This window comes from Sus scrofa, chromosome 16 (assembly GCF_000003025.6).
Source record: "Sus scrofa isolate TJ Tabasco breed Duroc chromosome 16, Sscrofa11.1, whole genome shotgun sequence".
In the NCBI taxonomy this organism is placed as follows: domain Eukaryota; kingdom Metazoa; phylum Chordata; class Mammalia; order Artiodactyla; family Suidae; genus Sus; species Sus scrofa.
Genome location: NC_010458.4, coordinates 54,026,431 through 54,046,237, shown reverse-complemented (window position 1 = coordinate 54,046,237; position 19,807 = coordinate 54,026,431). Strand labels below are relative to the sequence as shown.

The following is a 19,807-nucleotide window of genomic DNA, read 5'->3' as shown; positions in this document are numbered from 1 at the left end:
TCTGTACCTGACCACCTTGCCCTGTAATTAAAGCCCGGCAGAAAGGTAACTTATCTTTCTAATGGTACATTTAAAACAAAAGCTAGTTTCTAGGCTATTTTATTAGCAAGACCTTCCTGTGTCACAAAAGTGTCTGCTATATCCACTGCCACCTCCTCCTTTTAAGACCCTGATGTTACGTAGCTGAATGTTTCTCAAGCTTCATTGGGATCAGACCTTCCCGGGAAGCTGGCTATAGCTGCAGATGCCCATCCTCCACCCAACCCCTCTGGTCCAGCAGGTTCAGGGAGTGAAGGCCAATAGCTAGTATCCATGGATACCCAGGAGACCCTGATGCAGATGGTCCGGGATCAACTTTGAGAACATTATTTAGGGCCTGCATCTTAAACACAAACGCTCACAATGCCCTTGGCTTAGGAGAACGCAACCATACCACATTCTGCTGAGCCCTAACACCCCTCCAGCAGGTCTGGCCTCTGAAGGCAGCATGTTGTGGAATCTGGCAGGCAGGCAGAGAGGACGAAGTTCCAATCTTGTCATTGCCACTTATTAATTTCAGAATAACTGTGCAAGTGCCTCTCTCTCAGGCTCAGTTGTCTAATCTGAATATTGTGCAAGTCCCTAAGTCGCATTTACCTCAACTGCAGCTGGGACTATTTTTGTCTATCTAACTTGGTGGTGGGGATCAGATGTGAAAACAAAAGGCATTTATAATGACCAGTAATAACAGACACTCAGTAAGTGGTAGCTCTTTTCTTATTTTCTTCTCCCAGCTCTTACCCTGATAGATCCCTTTCCTCCCCTGGCTGTCATAGTTGTAAAAAATCATCAAGTAAAGTCAAATAAACTGACTTCCACTTAGAGGTGAGTAGTTTATGAATTACAAGGGTTTTATGCAGGTGTATTAGTTTTGTATTGCTGCTGAAACAAATGACCACAAATTCAGTGGTTTAAAACAACACTAATTTTCCTCTTAGAGTTCTGCAGGTCAGAAGTCCCCCGGGGTCTGTAAAGCAAGGTGACAGTGGAACTGTGCTCCTTCTGGAGGTTCCAGGAGAGAATGTGTCCCTTGTCTATTCTCGCTTTTAGAGGCTGCACACATTCTTTAGCTTGTGACCACCTCACTTCTACCTCTGCTTCGGTTGTCACCTCTCCTTCTCTGACCCATCCTTCCCTGCATAAAGATCCTTATGATTACATTAGGCCCACCTGGGCAATCCAAACTACTCACCCTGTCCCAGGATCCTTAGCTTAGTCATACCTGCAGTGCCTCTTTTGCCAAAGGGAAGTAACATATTCACAGCAATTAGAATGTGGACACATCTTACATGGACATCATTCTACCTACTACACTAGGTCTGATGTTTTCCCAAGAGAACTGAAGATCTGGCACCTTAATTCTCTCTTCCAAAGATATCACTGGGGCCGTTGAGACACCATAGCAGGGAGCTATTTTAACTGGAGGGAGTTTTCCATTTTCCACAAATCACACGGCACAGCCGGCCCAGAAATACTGGGCGATGATGTCTGGCGGCCGTGATGAACAAGGAGCTCAATGTCCTGAGATATTGCAGCAAGCTCTGTGAGTCCTGGAAGGAAGATTTGATTAGGTTCTGTCTTGTAGCATTCCAGGTATTTGAAAACTGACAATCCATGTACTACATTCAGTCATGTTTGATTCCATTCCAAAAGCTCTACTGAGAACCTGCTGCACAGAAAGCTTCCTTTCCCCAATAAGAACATACGATTAATTAGGACCTTCCGTTTCCCTGCCTAGAGGTAGGGCACACACGTATGGCAGCACTGACTTGATTTGGGGGCCATCTAAATAGCTGTCTTAAGCCCACCACTGCTTTTCATTCCTCCGCTAGTCAGGATGGCCATTCCCTTCTTTGACAAAATTCTGTTGATCACCAACTAGGTATTAGATACTTGCCCACAACTTTGAGATACTAGTCATTGGCTGAAGGAGAGAAACTCATAAACATTGCGTTCTAATGTATTAGGATAAATGGTACAGCAGAGGCATGTGTGTGCCAAGGGGGTTCTTCTTGGGAAGGAATAGAAAGTAAATTCAGAGAAACTGGCTTTTAAGCCGCAAGACTAGGAGATTTCTGGGCAAAGCAGGGAAGAAAAGGCATTCCAGGAAATGAGGAAACTTATGCATGACAGAACACAGAGTATTTGAAGCCAGCTGAGTAGTTTTCTGTGGCTGGAGAGAAATAGGAAACCTAGCAGGTAAGAAGGTTAGTATCACATTCAAAGGGCTTTGAAAAATTGGCTGAAGGAAACAATTGGAACCAGGACAAAATCGTTTAGCAGGGGAATTACATGATCAGATTCTAGCTTTTAAGCAATTTGACAATCCGTGTGGAGGAAGACTTGAGATAGGGAAAAAGGGACCTGTGGCAAAAAGGCCAATAGCGTCTAAGTGACCGATGATGAGGGTCTTTAGAGACCAGAGGCAGAGGGAATGAAGCTAAGGGGCTGGATATAGCAGGTGGCATCAGTAGCCAATTTAATGTGTGTCATAAAGGAGGAGAGTGAAGAGTGAGTCGATGGGGGTTATGGTTCCTTTATGGAATCGCCATTAACAGTGTTGAACAAAGTAAGAAATATAGGAAGACAATTCTGTGGAGGAAAATAAGGAGTGTGTTTTGGTAGATGGTGAATTTGAGGTACCTTTGAGATATCAAGATAAAAAGATTTGTAGGTGGTTCAAAAGATCTGTAGGTAAGAGAGAGAGAGAACGCATAAAAGAGTGAGAGGAAGGTGGTGTCCCAGAAATTAAAATTACAATCCACGAGGGCAGTTGAAGCCATGAGCAAAAGCTAAGGATGAGAGGACAGCCTGTCCAGGTGGACCCCTGAGCAAATAAGTGCTCTTCTGTTGCTCTCTCCCTCTAGCACCTTTCAAATCTTACCTGTCCAGCATTTCCTTTCACCTGTGGAAAATGGTAAGTTTGCTGCTTGCTCTTTATTTCCATTTCCTAAGATACATGCTTATGATAAAACTTTTTTTTTTTCAGAGAAACACTTTCTATGTTTCTTAAAACATTTGAGCCATTTCACAATTTAAACCAGACAGACTTTTCCCCTGGGAGCTACCTCCAGAAAGTAAATGCATATAGGTGTAGGCAAAGACCTCCAAAGAGGCTCTGCAATTATTTTAGAGTGAACATGAAGACAAGGATGTGGGAGATATGGCTAGAGGAGCAGAGAACGGGAAGGGAAGGAGGAGGGTGCTGCTTGAGAGACCCCATGCCCTTGGGAAGAAGAAAGGAAGCTGATTCCTTAGGGTACTGTTCCCCAAGCTGCAATCATTTGTTCACCACCTTCATGGTTTTTGTGAAACGCCCCACACCCGCTGCACAATTATTTACTTAATGTTTTTCTCTCTAAATCAATTTGCTTTTTAGACTGAAAAACATTTATGCAAAACAGGCAATATAACTTTTGAAAATGAAGACCTGTGTACTTAACAGTGAATATATAGGGGGACTAGTTTTAAAAGTTAAAAGCTCCCATAAAGAATGAGGAATCATTACATTCCGGCTGGGTACCATTGCTTTCCCATGGCTATGAACCTGAAACATGCTCCTTCTTAGCAAAAAAAGTGTGATAAGTAAGCATTAGAAAGGTTTTGCAGACCTTCTGGCACCAAACTCAGACTTTTCCCTCTAGGTAACTCAGAAGAATTGCAATGAATTTGAAAAGAGAACAGCCTTCTCCCTAAATAATTCAATGCTATTTAATCTTGAGTACCATAGGAGGTATTCATGAAACCCTTTGGGTAGCTTGTCCTGGGTAGGATTAAAGCTAAGGAGAGGTGAGGAAGTGGCTGGGGACTAAGCAGCCTGGAACCAGCTTGAGCCAAAGAGCCAATTCCCACACCCTTCTCTTGGAGCCCATAGCAGTCAAAACTCAAAGGAGGCCATTCTTCCTGGTGTATGGAAGCTCCTGAGAGCCATACATGGAATCTTTGGGCATCACTTTTGGTGCTGCGCTCCTCGGTGAGCTAGGATCTACCAAAGTGACCCATGGTAAGAAGAAAGCCAATATGGCTTTTGAGAAGTGGGTAGGCAGAAGGCTCCTCTTTGAGCAGAATGAGTTGAGTAGAACCGATGACCCCATATGTCTTGATGGAAGCAAATAGCATGGCCATAGCCTCCAGCTGATGGGGCCACTTAGAAAACCTTATGGGTTGCTAACTTAGCAACAAGATCTCCTGGGAAGAAGACCCAGCAGGCAATCCATCACGCATCCATGGGCTTTATGTACAGTGACGTGCACTGGGCCCATCCATCATCAGGGAGAGAGACTGCAGTTTAACAAGGCCTGAGGATGAGTATTTCACATCATTTATTTATCAGTTTCTAAGATCTGACTTTCCAGGACACAGCACATGGTTTGACGTCATTTGAAATGTTTTTTTAAAAAATGACAACTTTCATCTTTCCAGCGTTACAGTAATGGGGATGTTGCCCTAATCTCTTTGCTTTCATCACATTAATCATCTGTTCCTTCGCAATGGCTTAGACACAAGGATACAGATACTGTCTGGAAGAGCAGTGTGAATAGTAGCGAGTGATGCATACAAGGACTGCTCTTGGAAAACTGGAAAGGGATGTGTGGATGAAGCATGGCTAACCCATCTGAGGGTGAATGGAGAATGTTTGCTTGGGATATTTGAAGTAAGTACTAGAAAAATGCAAATAGTCTTAGACTTGTTGGAAGGTGATAGTTTAAGCCAAATATTACCATTTTTAATGCAGCCCAGAACACCAGAATGTCAAAACTGAACAGGACCATGGAACCATCTAATTAAAGGCCCTCGTTTTTCAAATGAGGAAACTCAGAGGCCAGAAACGATTTGCCCAAGGCCAGGGCAGGAAACTCACAGTAGATTAGGAAATAACTATTTGTCCTTTTCACTTATGTAAGCGAAATAAAAAGTTGTCTTAAGGTAATAGAAAATGTATCATCTGACTGCTGAAAAACAGACTATCCAAAATTTGAAAGGAAGTTAGTTAAAAATAATTCTTTTTGTATATAAGGAAAAGTTTTTTATCCTCCCTAATGGTCTAGACATTTAATGATTGTTTCTTCCTGGTGATTAGGGGATTTGCTTAAGATAGAGGATATTAAAAAAAAAAAAAAGGAACAAAACAGTAAGCAATTGATGAGACAACCTAATTATTCTTTCCAAGGCACAGGCCTTTTCCCGGGCCCTTTTTTAAGTGGGGATATTTCACGCCGAGATAAAGGGCATTTTCCGAGAGTGGTCCTGAAGGTCCTGTTATTTGGTGAAAACACTTTGTGATCCCATGGCTTCTAGGTATAAAGCGTTGTCAGTTCACTGAGAAAATGCCCAAGGCCTCGCCTAAGTATAGGGGGTCTCCTGACTTCCAGGGCCACATCCCTTGTTAGGGTGAAATCTCAGGATTCTGCGGGAGAGAATGACATTTTAAAAACAAGACACAGGCAACATAGTTGGGCTTCAGTTTACTCAGGCCCCAACTGCCTTTCTCATCAGAGAGAGAAAAGTAATAGAGAATATTAAGCTGTACGTTTTTGTCAAATATTTTTGTCAAATAACATTTTTGTCAAATAAAATTAGATGCCATCAACTGAAATGACTGTTTTTGACCACTTTTCCACTGGGCCACAGAATGTGTCCCAGCCAAGGGGCATCGATCTTTTCAGTAGTAATAAAAATAAGCTCTTGGATTTGTCCCGAATTTTGCTGTTACAAAAGGCATTCACATATATTTTCTCATTTGAGGGTTAACTGTTCCCTTTCTACAGATGACGAAACTGAGCCCCAGGCAAGTAAGCAGGTGTAGACTTGGGGATTTCAGCTCCAAGTTTAATGCTCTTACCACTGTATGATGTTTCCCTTCTATATTACTTATAAAACTCCACTCTACTGCAGCAAGCTTACCCCCTCCTGGAAAGAAATTATAGACCTAGAAATGAATCCATAGTGCTTAGCACAGTTCTTGACATACTGTAATTGCTTGTCATGTGGCAGCTACTATTGAGGAAGAGGCTGGGTGATGTAACAATCAAGATAAGAGGGCTTGGGCTCAGAAAGATCTGGATTTGAGTCTCAAGTCACTTAAAATTTGATTTGAGAGACCCTTTTGCCCTCTGAAAATGCTTTATATGCATGGGGCCAAATGGCTGAACTTCCAGAACATTAACACCTACCTCATGAGGTCTACCGTGAAATGAGATGCAAATGGGCATGCAGAGCTTAGCAAGGTGTCTGTACTTAGTAAGGGCGGGGGAGGGGGAATGCTGATCTCAAAAGGATTTGCTCACAGACATCATTGTGAGGACACAAAGCAAGGCTTGCCTTGGAACCAGATGTTAACATTTCATAGTGAAGCACCTTGTTTTTTATGTCTCAGGTATTCAAAAGCCTCCTATCTTTGCCCTTCTCTTGACTTTCTGCATCTAAGAAAGTTTACGACAATGTTCTGTGGACCGCACAGCTTCCATGCTCTACAGAGCAGGACTCATTGTGGCCAGGTACCTGTATATGATGCACGCTGTGTTCTGGCAGGTACTGCAATTGTTGAGGTCTTGGCCAGTTCGATAAAAGTTGCGCCTGCAAGATAGAGCATTTGCTAGATAAATCCACAGGCAAAAGCCCCATGGGATGCATACATGCTACTAACTCATTCTCTATGGACAGCATGGCCCGTCTCTTGGATACCAAAGTCTGAAGTTGCATGGCCATTATAAATAAAGACACAGAAGACCTGTATTCATAGAACCTCACATTTCTAGAGGGCTTTATACATGTTTAAGCACTTTCACAACTGAAGTTTTCTTCATGCTGACCAACAATCCCATAAGATGGGCAAGTTATTCTTACCCTACGTAATAGGTGGGGAAACCAAGGGACTTTGCAAATGAGTAGAGGGAGATGATTCAAACTCCCAGCCCCTTAGATCAGTGCATTTCTCTGGATCATCATAGTGCTTCTCTCCTATAAGGCAATGTTGATTCGGATTCATATCAGCAAATGTCTGTTAATTACGTCTTCCCTCTCCTACCCTTTCATTGATTAGCTTTGGCCATTCCTTCTTCTCGGTCCTTAGAGCGCATTGTTTCAAGGGAAGGGCATTCCACACCTAAGCAAATAACTGCCTTCCCCTCCCCCGATGGATGCTGATTCACCTGGGAAAGCATTTTCTGACTTTTTTCTCTTTGCAGAATTGAGATCTCATTTAAGTTCCTATTTAGCTCGTCTGTGATGGACCGGACCATGCCTTCAGAGTGGTCAGTAGAAGGGAAGGTCAATAGTACGCTTAGTGGTCACCTCAAGTCCTCTGTGACAAACGCACAAATAGCTAAAATGCTGTGCATGTGCAGCAACTTGCTACAAGGATGGGGTAGGGAGGAAACTGCATGCTATCATTTCCCCATCATTTATCAGCTGGACCCATATCTTAATAGAAATGACTTTTGACCCTGCTGCTTCATTGCCCCCTTTCTCCAGTCTGTTGACAATTGGAAATGAAAACAGATCACCTTGGAAATCCACCAAAGCCTGGAACCAAATGAAACCCGTCAGAACAAAGGGAGACTGTTGATTATGATCTTGAGGAACAGCAGAATCTCAAATGTTTTGGAGACATTTTACTAACCAATGCGCTCTCTCACGCGCTCTCTCTCTCTCTCTCTCTCTCTCTGCCCCTATCCTGGCACATGACTTAACCTAATTAAAAAAAAAAAAAAAAATCCACCTTACCCTTCTGTGAGAGCTCGGGCTTTCTCCAAGTCTTGAATTACATTCAAAAGGACTTTAATTTTCTCTTGGTTGGAATGCAGAGATTCCTCCACGGATTGCAGCCTGCCCTGGAGGTCGCAGAGTTCCCCCTGTGCCAGGTGAACTCGGTTAATCCCACCAGTCTCCCTGGTGGTCTGATGTTTGATCTCCTTCTGTGGAGGAGGGGACGGGAGTCGATTGCTTCCTGGACAGTTTTGAAACTCCGGGGTGTCTGACTGCATGGGGTTCTTTGCTGTCTGCTCCTGACACACAGGGGCAGATTTTGACTCACTGTTAGTTTTGAGTGACTGCAGATCCTGGTGAATGTTACTTGATGGAGAACAGTCTGAAGCGCCCCCTGGTTGGGCTGGCTGACTGTGAGAGCCTGGTGAAGGGGAGCTGTGAGTCCGTGGATGCAAGGGAACACACGTTTCCTTTGACCGAGATGACAGTGGGCCCAGGTCTTTGTCATCAGAGTTGTCTTTGGGCAAAAGCAATTCGGGTTTAAGTTTCCCCGTGCCAGGTGTGTGGTTGGCACCACTGGTGGCATTTAAGCAGGAGGGAGGTCTTTCTGAATCTGATGGTGGTACTCTCCTCCCATCACCTGGACACGTGTCAGCCAAAGGGGGAAGCGAGTTGCTAACATCAACAGACCTGTCTGGACTGAAAGTGGACTCTCTACCTGCCCAGATAGGACTATGATAAATATCATCTGGGACCTGAATGGCGGCTGTTGCTTTCTCTGAGGCTCTCCATGTCCCTGCTTCCAAGCATATGCTCACAGGCCCATTGCTTTGCACCTTGGACATTCTAGGGAGAAACGAGTGGGACACCTTGACCCTTTGAGGCCCATCCTCAAGATGCTGAGCCAGCCTTAAGTAAGCAAGGTCAGAGTACACGATGTCCTGTTCAGAGAGGTTTCCATTGACCTGGATGGCACTTTGGGATGCTGTCGGCATTTCTACCAGGGACTTGCTGGCTGTGAGTCTCTTCCTTTTGAAAACTGGGAAATGCTTCCTGAGACTGGGGGAGGTTTGGATCGCGATGTTCTGAAAGCCCCCTGCCTTCTGGGACCTGGGGAAGGAGAGTGAGTAGGTAGGGAGGTGATGGTGCCTGGAGACCTGAGCCTTGCCCGTTACAGCCAGGTCCTCAGAGGTTTGGACGTCAACCTCCGCTAGGCCAGGTGGAGTCTTACTGGTGCCATCTTCCTTAAATCGTACCTGCTGAGATTTGCTCCTGCGGTGGTGAGGTTGCTTCACCAGCTCCACCGACTCAAGGCTGTTGCGCTTCAGAAGCACAGGCCTCACTTTCATATTTTGCTGGGCCATTGAGCCTCACTTAAAAGGATTGAGACCATACACTGCCGGGCACATTCCGTTAGGTCTTTGGAGCAGCCTCAAATGATGGCATCTCAGGCATGGCGATCTGTCAGCCAGGATGGAGTGGTCCTCTCCTCTGAGCATGGGCAGCTCTGTCAGCCATTCCCAGACAGGTTTCACTTGGGGCTTCTCCGTAATGTTTCCCGTGCAGTTAAAATATTATGCCATTGCAGTGATAATTGCCACTTCGATAAACAAGGAGTTAGGCTAATTATTAAACACCTAATCTACCACGAGAGCTGGTGGGCTGTTTATCAAGGAAGGCTGGCAGATGGTTCTGATCCTGGAAGAAGCTTGCTGTCTTGAACAAAAAGGCAACAAAAGTGCCCTTTAGGGGATAGCGCCAGACTCTCAATGTGTGAATTCCAAAAGAAACCCGCCACGTCTGGAACACACGGCTTCCTTTCCGGGAGCATCAATTTCCAGTGTAAAACTACAGGAAACTTAAACACATCTTCTTTCCATTGCATGTAAACAGGCAGAGAAATAAATGACTTGGGGCTTGGCTTCTTTAATGATACATGATGCTTCTAAGGGAACGTCCCCATTTCCGTCAATCACATATTCCTCCTCTGGGGCCACTGTTTTCTTTCATGCTGTTTCCCTTTTCTTCAATGAGGGAAACTTATCTTCTTAAATAGCCTCACAAAACCCAGTGTGGCGGGATCAGAACGGGATGGAGACATCCGAGGGCATTCAGAGGGCAAAGGCGTGGCATCTTGGCTGAGGCTGAAGTTCGCATGTGGGAAAAGTGAGCCACATGTGCACCCTCTGGGTATTTGAGCCAAGAACTGCGTTTGCTTGGCCTCAGGGTGGGAGTCTGGGACCTGGCAGTCTTTGCCAGTAGGTGAGCGGCGTCTGAAAGGGAAGAGACAACGGTTGAAACTGAGAACACAGTTCCTGTGGACCTGGGTTTCTCTCTCCATTCCAATCTCCCAACTGAGGGCTTTTGAGTGGATGGTCTAGGGGTGACCCACTGCCCTTGTGTCTGTTCCCCTAGCGAGCCAGTCACCTTATGGCTCCAGGGCCTCGGAACAAACTGCCTCTGTGTCTGGATTGTTTCCTTTTTCCATTCTCAAGCATCCTCTAGCCAACTCCTGTTCATCCATGAAGTCCCAGCTTAAATGTCCCTTTCTCTTGAAATCGTTCTAATGACTCTTCCTTCATATACACCTCTGGTGCTAGAGCACATCAGGACCCCATTATACTTTCTTACCACATTCTTCATAAAGCAAATCGCCACTGTCCCTAAATAATCATATGTGTAGGTATTTATTTAATGTGTATCTCCCCCACCATCCTGTAAGCTCCAGGGTGGCAGGAGCTGGAGTTCTTTTATTTTTTTTAACTGCTTGGCTATTTCTAGCCTTCCTTTAGGCTCACTGTGACTGCTGAAGGAGCATTTGTTGAAAGAGTGGATGGCTGACTGCAGCAAAGGAGAGCCTGAGAATAGGGGATGGGCATCCTAGAGTGTCTTGCCAGGGCAATAGGGTGGTGAATTCTCTCTGCTAGGACCGAAACATTTACTGCAGGACAAGATTTCTGCTAATAGTCTTCATTTTTAAACTGCTTTCCAGGAGATAAATGTGCGTAAGATTCTCCATGGAAAGTGTACCTTGTCATAATAACAGTTGTCATTTACTGAACACTGATTTTTACTATGCTGTGTGCTTTTACATGCATTAATCATAACAACTCTCACTTATCGAGGCCTCACTAACGTACCAGGTGCTGTTCTAAGTGCTTTCCAAGCCATAACTCATTCATCCCTACCCTATAGCGGTGGATACTCTGATTATCCCCATTTAACAGTTGAATATGCTGAGGCCCAAGGACACACAGCTAATGATAGGGCCAGGGTCTGAACTTAAACAGTTTGGCCCCAGAGCCTGTGCGCTTAACCTCTGTGCTCCATTGCTTTTCCAATATTGCATTATCTCATTTAATCCTCACAACAAACAAACTGTGAGGTATTATAATCCTTATTGGACTGATGAGGAAACTGAGGCTCAGAGAGGGTAAGTGCCCAGTGGAGGACCTGAGATGTGAACCCAGGAGTCTCTGATTCCAGAGTCTGGGTTCTTACCCAGGAGGTTATAGCTTTGCCCCTTTGGGATCTTCCTGGTATTCAGGGCAGGTGATATCAGTGATTTGAGAACAGAATTTGAAGACCTATGTGGGTCTGGACAAGCAGAGGAGAGTGCCCCCTGGCCTGGCCATGGCAAAGTGAACCTGTTTGCTGCAAGTCTGAGGGATCCCACGGTAGTGGGATGAGGCAAGTTGGAAGCCTACTTGGTTGACCAAAATGTTTCGAAAGAAAACGCAAGTGATAAAATAGTCCTCAAGTATTTAGGTGCCCTTAAGGTAGTATTCTGTCTGTGGCATTTGGCCTTATCATGAAGGTAGGTAGGCCTCTACCTACCTCTGGCTTCTCTAAGCATGAGTGCTTTGCTCCCCCAAACATTCTCCAGCCTGTTGCTACGGTGCCTGCCTTGTGGGTGCAGCTTTAAGCCTTGTTTCTCAGTGTTCTGCTTTCCCTGGGAATTACTGGACAGTGCCCATGGCAATTTCAGTTTTCCCTGCCCTGGACCGACTGCCTTGAGAGGGACGACCTACCCCAGTGGGGCTGGGACAGGGAGTGGCAGGCCTGAAAGAGAAAAGGATTCATCCAGTGCTAATGAGTTGTTAACGTCATGAGGCCCCTCAACTACTCCACACATTGTGAGTGCACCTTAGACCTGAGTTCAAACCTGTGTTCCTTACTGGCTTAAGGATTTTAGATAATGCTTATTCTCTCCCAGCCTTGTTTTTTCCTCCTGTAAAGTGGGGGATGGCACTTATAGCAGACACTCACAGATGCACGGGTCCGATGGGAGAAGTATTGAGACAGTGCATGCAAAGCCCTCAGCACAGAGCTCAGCACAGAGTAACCAATGAGTGTGGGCTTGCTATTGCTGTTAATACCCACGTTACCATTTGCAGCCGGTTTTCCTTGTGGTGGATGCTGGAGAGCTCTGCAGCACAACGGTTAAAGGTATGGGCTGGGTGGTTTTAGGCAATTGACTCCTAGGTTGTAATGGCTCATTCTGCAAAACAGGAGTCATGCAGAGAAGGCCATGGATTCACTGCCAAGTGCTAACAGAGTGCTCGGTAATGTTTTTAGTACATATTTGCTGCTATTAATAGAAATCATTATTATGGACTAGGAGATTAGGTAGTGGGCTGTCACTGCAGGTGACAGGCAGACTTACTGACGATATGGAGAGGATGACACAGAGAGGATTTGGTCCCAGAAGGAGGGGATTCTTTCAGATCCAAAAATTTGCAGTTGTTGAAACATGAGACTGATTTTAAAAGTAGAGTTGTTTGGGGTTGTGGTGCAGAATGACAGGGGAACCCGTCACCATCCAGGCCATCTCCCTAGAGTGACAGGACGATGCAGCTCTCAGAGGCCAGCCCTGCTTTTTAGACAGGTGAGGCAAGAGTTCCCCCAGACCCTACCCTTTCTCTGCACCTGGAGTAACTCTGCCTGCTCTGAAAAAACTGCAGGTGGTGCTTCTTCTACATGCTCTCTGTCCACTTTGGTGGATTTCTTTGCCTCATCATCCTCTACCTTCTCCCTCTCCTTAACTGCTCATTAGTGCTTTATCCTGGGAGAGTTAATGCACTTAGGGTACGATTGTCTAAAGCCGGTTTTCATAAGAATTAATGTTTTGTGACCATTGATTATGTGTCCGGCACTGTTGCAGGTGTTCATTTAGTTTTGTCCTTAATTCTCATGATAGTCGTGGAGGCAGGTGCTGTAAGTCACACATTTTGTAGCTGAGGAAACCGAGGCATAGAAGGTTAGGTAATTTGTTCCCAGTCACTTAGCCGGTGAACCCAAGGACTAACCCTGCAGCATTAGCTCCTAACCACTGGGATTTCCTGCCTTCTCCAGAACTAGGAAAGGACTAGTCTTCTGTAAGGCTGTTAGGCAGGTTTCAACATCCCTCTACATTTTCCTTGTGAAACTCAGCCATTATTCTGGTTTGGGCCCTGCTTTTTCTCTAGGTAATGCATATACCCTTGAGATATTTCTTTTGATCTTTAAAACAGATATGTTTTCTGTTTTTAAAGATATTACATGATCATTGTATAAATTCAAATAGTGTAGATAAATGGGGGTTCCCGTCGTGGTGCAGTGGAAATGAATCCAACTAGGAACCATGAGGTTGCAGGTTCAATCCCTGGCCTTGCTCAGTGGGTTAAGGATCCGGCATTGCTGTGAGCTGTGGTGTAGGCCAGCAGCTGTAGCTCCTATTGGTTCTCTAGCCTGGGAACCTCCATATGCAGCGGGTGCAGCCTCAAAAAACAAAAAACAAAAAAACAAAACAAACAAAAACACAAATAGTGTAGATAAATTAAAAGGAAAGGAAAAAAAATCATCTGATACCTCACCACCCAGAAGGAGCCACCATGCACCAACAGTTTGGTGAAACTCATTCTAAGCACCTTACTGTGCAACATTTACACATTCATATCTTGCACGTTATATACACATGCAGGTTTATAGAAACCTGTTTCTTTGTTCCTGATCAACATGGAAAAAGTTCCACATTATAGCACTTAGACTCACACCATCCTTTTAAGTAGGCTAATAGCCCTGCGTTGTCTCGTTACACCATGATCTATTCAGTTAACTTCCTTTTATGGATATTTAGGTTGTGTCTAAACATTTGGTTATTTCTAAATAAGTATTACGAATAATCCTGTAAATAGCACTTTTTGCTATGTGAATCTTGGAGCACTTGTCTAATGATTTTCTTGGAATAAATTTGTGGAAGAAGAGTTAGTAGATTCAAGTACCCAGGGATTTTACATTTTGTTGGCATTACCTCTTTTATTTCCAGAAAGTTCTGCTAATGGGCAACCCCACTATTACTGCATGAGAAGACCTTTTTTTTTAATGCCACACAAATAGTGAAAAAGAGAGTGAGGATGGGTGTCCCCAGTCTGTTCTTTTTGAGAAGGCCTTTTCCCCAGAGCCTCCTTGTCACTGTATTTGGTCAGTTTCTGATTTTTGTTTTAATCATTGCCAATAATATGGAAGAAAAAATGTTTCTCATTGTTCTCATTATGGAATTCAAGATTGGGCATTTTCCATGTGTTTGTTGGTTTTATACTCATTTGGTACAGGTCAGGAATGAAAAATTGAAAGTGACAATGTGAACAATTAAGCTAATATGGAAACTCCTATGTCCTAACAAGCTTAGCAAATGTAAACATTTCCACTTAAAAAAACCCTGCGCATTGATATTTCAGTTCTTTTGCCCTTAATGCCCACCATGACCTCTGCACCAGACACCAGGGACCCTCTCTCTGTAGGCCTCACAGGCTCCCAGCTGGCCATGAATTGATAGGGAGCTCCCTGGATCCTGGTAGTTAGGACTTAATGAATACTCTGGCCAGAGTCCAGAATTGCTCCCTAGAGGTGCTTGCAGCCACCCATTTCACACGCAGTGGCTTGGGGAGGTCATTGCTGATCTTTGCAACACTTCATTCCCTCCTCCCTTGATTTTTAACTTATTGAACACAAACAAGCTCTTTATGTTCCAGCCATGCCTTCGGTCCACATCAGATGTTCCTCATGAAATCGGTGTCTACCTAGTAGGTACAGAAGCACTTAATATTATCTCTGTAGGCCTTAAACTTTAGACTTTCTCTGGAAGAGATCGCCAGGCCTCTTCTCTGGTGTATATTTAGGCTACACAGTGGAGCATTTGGTTGACTTGGGCTAGAATTTCCACTTTTTGACTGTTAACCTGGAGCAACTGACTTGGCCTTCAGGAAACTACATAGTTTTGGTGTGAGGATTGCATGAGATAACCTATGTACAGTGATGGGCATAGTCAATATAGAACCCAACCGGAGACCATGAGCTCATGTGAATGGTCTGGGCCCCTCTGCTTTCTCTTGGGAGAGTGAACCATAGGTAAATTTACGGGAGGGAACATCCAAGAATGGCCTTCCCAGAAATCCTGCCCATCTCTGTGCCACCTCTGTATTTGTGTACCATATTTATATTGCCTTTGTCTCCCTGCACAGTGATTATCTGATGACATTCAGCCTCTTCAATCAGACTGCAAGCTCCTTGAGAGTGGAAAGTGGTCACAGTCCTCTCAAACCCCGGATCTTTATCACTAGCTTGACACAGAGCAAGTGTTAAGCAAATTCTTCTCAAAGGAATGGATATAATCCCATGTTATTTCATTTGTCTTAGCGTCTTATATTGATTAAATTGTTTTATAGTTAGAATGGAATAAATATTCGTATAGCTAATTAATTAAGAGCAAATGAATTAATTCACTTCCAACTTGCTTTTCCTTTCAATGATTTATTATAGTGATATATTATCAATAGGTCACGGTGATGAATGAACTGTATCCCTTACTATGTTGCGCTTGCTCTATTTACGACTCAGATTTAATTTGGTTAAACTTTATTGAGGACCTGTTATGACACAGGCACTGTGATCAACATTGTGGAGATTACAAAGAGAAGACCTGAGCCCTATTGGAGCACTAAGTAGGGACCTGGTAACACTGCTTCTCATGGAATTAGTCCCTGGAAAGTGGTCCAGAGTTGGGGACGACTTGGAGGAAGATACTTGGTTCATTACATGTATCCAAGTCTTGCTGTTTCAAGGTGCTCCAGAAGTGCTTTACATTTCAAGTGGGGTTTGGACTTTATCCTTTGGCCATGAGTCAGCAGTTTTTTCTGTAAAGAGCCAGTTAGTAAATATTTTCAGCTTCACCAGCCATAAGATTTCTGCTGCAACTATTCAACTCTGCCGTTGTGGCAAGAAAGCAGTCATAGACAATATGTCAACAAATGGCTGTGTCTGTATTCCAATAAAACTTAAATTTATAAAACAGACGATGGAAGACATATGGCCTGGGGAGTGGGGCATGGTTTGCCAACCCCAGCTCTTGGCAAAGGGGAGTCCCTGATGGATGGGTTTTGGGCAGGAGGCATTTGTGATTTCCTGTTTTTCAGAGAAGGCTCCATTTACTGACGCATCACCATCTCCCTTCTTCTGTGCTTAGTCAGTAATAATAATCCTTACTAGTTCTACCACACTTTACCATTTACAAAGCATTTTCAATCCCGTGTAATCCCTCCTAAGAATGTTGGGAAACATTGCCCTTGTTTCAAAGAGGAAGAATCAGACGCAGGAGAGTTAGATGGCCTGTCCTAAGTCACAGAGGTGGATATGGAACCCAGACCCCTTGAGGCTAGCCTCAGGGCTCTAGTGGAGACCCCGTGATGCTCCCACTCCATTTAGCCAAACAACTGTCTAACCATCTTATGTGCTGGTCATATTTCCTCAACTGGAAGATGCAGCCTGAAAGGATAGGACTATGTCTTATAGTCCTTTTATATCCTCCAAAATATGAGGCACAGAGCTGAGTTTGTGGGATCTGATCTCTCACCCCTGGGAATTGGGGTTCTTCCATCAAAGTTTTCATTCCCTTCCATATGAATCCAGTTAATTGCTTGGTCAAATCTATTGGCAAGCATGACTGCACATATTTGAAAGCAAAGAGTTAATGTTGGCAGTCCAAGCCTTTGTTTGTCTTTCCAATTTGAAAATTGCCCCAGCAGCTTTCTCAATAAGAAACAAAGGGCTAATAAATATTTTGGGTCTGCCTTAATCTACTCTTTCTGCCAAATGGTCAAGAAGTCAAAGGGAACTGGCTTTCTTTTTATCATCTGAATCTACTAAGCACAGATGTGCTTGGAGCCAGAATTAAGCACAAAAGGAGATTTTAAGATCAAAACTCATATATTTGGAGTCTAGAAAGAAATTAGATGTGGAATGATCATGAAATCTTTTTTCTCATTTTTCACTGTGCCGTCCCTGACCTTTTCTCACAATTTCTGCTATTTATACCAGGTCTCCATCATCTCTCATCCATACCACTGAAAGAGAGGTCTCCGTTCTTGCCCCCTTTCCCATCCATTTTCCACACAGCAGCCAGAGTGATCTTTATGAAATTTAATCAGATCACATCGGGCCCCTCTTTGAAACCCTCCGAAGGCAGCCTACAGAATTTAAATTGAAATCTGAACTCTACAAAATCTGCAATATCCTAATCATCTGGCCTCGCCTACCTTCCTGACCCCATATCATCTGATATGCCTGTCCTCTTGCTTTCTATGACCTGGGTCCCCAGGCCAGGACATGCCAGATTCATTCTCATCATCTGATCTTCACACTGGCTGTTTCTTTTGTCTGGGCTGCTCTTCCCCCAGATTTTTCCAAGGCTGGTCTTTCTGCCCATAAAGCCTCAGCTCCAGGGAGGGCCTCTCCAAGAGGCCTTCCCTAACCTCCCCTCCATCCTCCATGTCCCTCTGGACATCTGTGCCCTGTTCTATTAGCTGGTTGATTTATTTGTTGATTTGTCTGTCTCTGTCCTCCTTTATTGAGGAAACGCAATAGACATTTTGAAGGAATGAGGAAATGAATTCTATATTATAGTTAGAGTCGTCAAGGAACATACATTCTTAGAAATAGAACAGAGGAGCTGAAGATCTTTGAGGAGCATCTCATTCAATGTGTTTCATTGAATTGTATTTTCTTTTTTTTTTTTTTTTTTGTCTTTTGTCTTTTGTTGTTGTTGTTGTTGCTATTTCTTGGGCCGCTCCCGCAGCATATGGAGGTTCCCAGGCTAGGGGTTGAATCGGAGCTGTAGCTACCGGCCTACGCCAGAGCCACAGCAATGCAGGATCCGAGCCGCGTCTGCAACCTACACCATAGCTCACGGCAACACCGGATCGTTAACCCACTGAGCAAGGGCAGGGATCGAACCCGCAACCTCATGGTTCCTAGTCGGATTCGTTAACCACTGCGCCACGACGGGAACTCCTGAATTGTATTTTCAAAGCCAAGCTAAAGCCTAACCCCAATATCTAAGACAGAATAAAGCCAAGCTGGTCTAGAAAAAGTGGGGCATGCAGTGCTTCTGCAGTCACTCTGAGCCACGCCCTGGAGTCCTGGGGCTCCAAGCAAGCCCAGTTTGAAACCCGAGACAAACCCTTTCCTTCTATAGAAGGGGAAACTCAGTCTCTGAGCAACTCTCCTCTACGGGTAAAGTCCTCAAGAAGAACAGGGTCCCCAGAATGGTCCCTGGCAAAGAGCAGGCGCCCAGGGAAGGTCCGTTGAACGGTTCAGGTGACACTGAGTTGAAGGCAGGAGTGCACCTGGATGTCAAGTCTGGGCCTCTGTTCTCCAGTGCCGCAGTGAGGTGGAGGGACCGTGGCTTCCACCCCATTCAGGGTCAGGCACCTCATTTAGAACCAGACCTGGTGCAGAAGGCCAGCTTCCTATTCCCCTTCTACTGCCCCAGCCCTCTGATTACATTTGCCAAAGAAACCAGGGAAGGTAGGGTTGCCATCTCTTCCTGCTTCCTCTTCTCCCTCCTGTTCTATTTTTTTTTTTAATTATAAAATGTCTCAGGCCTGCAAACAGCACAGAGGAGAGTACAGTGAACACAGCAAGTGCTGTGAACACACAACCTAGCTTCAGAAAGAAACTGTCACACGTCCAGCGGGGCCATCCTCCTCTGTTTTCTCTGCTCTCTCTGTTCATTCCCCTCTTCTGTCTCCCCGTTTCCTTCTTTTCTCTTTCCTCCTGCACTTCTCCTCCTGATTTCTCTGTCCAGCTCCTACCCAACTTGCTTTGCCCTGCCACCTCTCAGGCATCGTCTTTGTCACGCTCTGCCTCCTCATCCTTGTGTCTTTCTCTTCTCTTCTTCCTCTCCAGCCAGCCCCTTCATTCTCTTGCCTTCGCATTCCGCCCTGCATCTTTAAGAAGAGCTTGTGGGTCAGTGATTCATTCCTTTGGCTATTCAGTGTCAAGGATGGGAACTCAGTATCTCTTGCAATTGCTTCTTCTACAAACCTTAGGGTACTGCCCTGAAGGGACAGTTCTCCTGTCCACACTCCCTGGCTAGAGGCACTGGCTGCTCCTGTTGCTGCATCTGAAAGGTCACCTCCAACTTGCTCCCTCCAGGGCAGAAGTTTTACTACCATTAAATGCATTTGCTGGTCACTCCTTCCAGCTTCTTCGCATAGAGGAAAGAGCAGTAGTCTGATATATCTCTATACTCAGCATTTTGAATTTTTTCCAGAAAGTTTTTTTGATCTCTCTCACTGCATTTCTATTTCACTGCATCACTGGGGAGGTTTTCTTACCACTTTTAAGGTTATACTCTTTGAACTTTAAAGAATTTGATTTATTCTTCCTGGGAGCTGGATACTGGAAGAGCTGCCTGCTCAGACATGCAGAAGAATCTGGACCCTTTTGTATTTATCATCAGAGGATTAACTCTGTGTCACATGGAAGCAGGGGCACAGGGTTGAGTGGTTATGTCTCAGGCTCCTCCATCAACTCAAGTCTAGGAAAGCAAGCAAGAAGCTGGACAGCCAATGATTTGCATTATTAAATGGATTCATTGGTAGGGAACAGAGTTGGCCTAGGCCACTTCTATGTTCTTTTTCAACGTGGAGGTACCATACTTCCTGTTTCAACATGGGGGGGGGGGGTCAGTTACAGCAGAAGAAGGCAGGAAACACCTCCCCCATGTCAGCACCACCTCTTT

The 19,807-nt window shown here is 44.7% G+C and overlaps 2 protein-coding genes across 6 annotated transcripts in view; one reads left to right on the top strand and one right to left on the bottom strand.

Annotated features, from left to right (window-relative positions):
• The window catches only part of DOCK2 (dedicator of cytokinesis 2), a 405,461-nt gene that overhangs the window by 202,471 nt on the left and 183,183 nt on the right, over positions 1 to 19,807 (top strand). The gene's annotated exons all lie outside the window — the stretch shown is intronic.
• Positions 1 to 19,807, bottom strand: part of FAM196B (family with sequence similarity 196 member B) — a 118,185-nt gene that overhangs the window by 11,434 nt on the left and 86,944 nt on the right. The window contains exons 2-3 of one of the 2 annotated variants that reach the window (XM_021076637.1): positions 7,765 to 10,019; positions 6,541 to 6,615 (exon numbers count right to left, since the gene is read on the bottom strand). In XM_021076637.1, the coding sequence (XP_020932296.1) occupies positions 6,541 to 6,615; positions 7,765 to 9,110 (1,421 nt within the window). In that variant the 5' untranslated portion in view covers positions 9,111 to 10,019. Of the gene's footprint in view, positions 1 to 6,540; positions 6,616 to 7,764; positions 10,031 to 19,807 lie in introns of those variants that run through there. The other variant, XM_021076638.1, reaches the window with a different exon arrangement.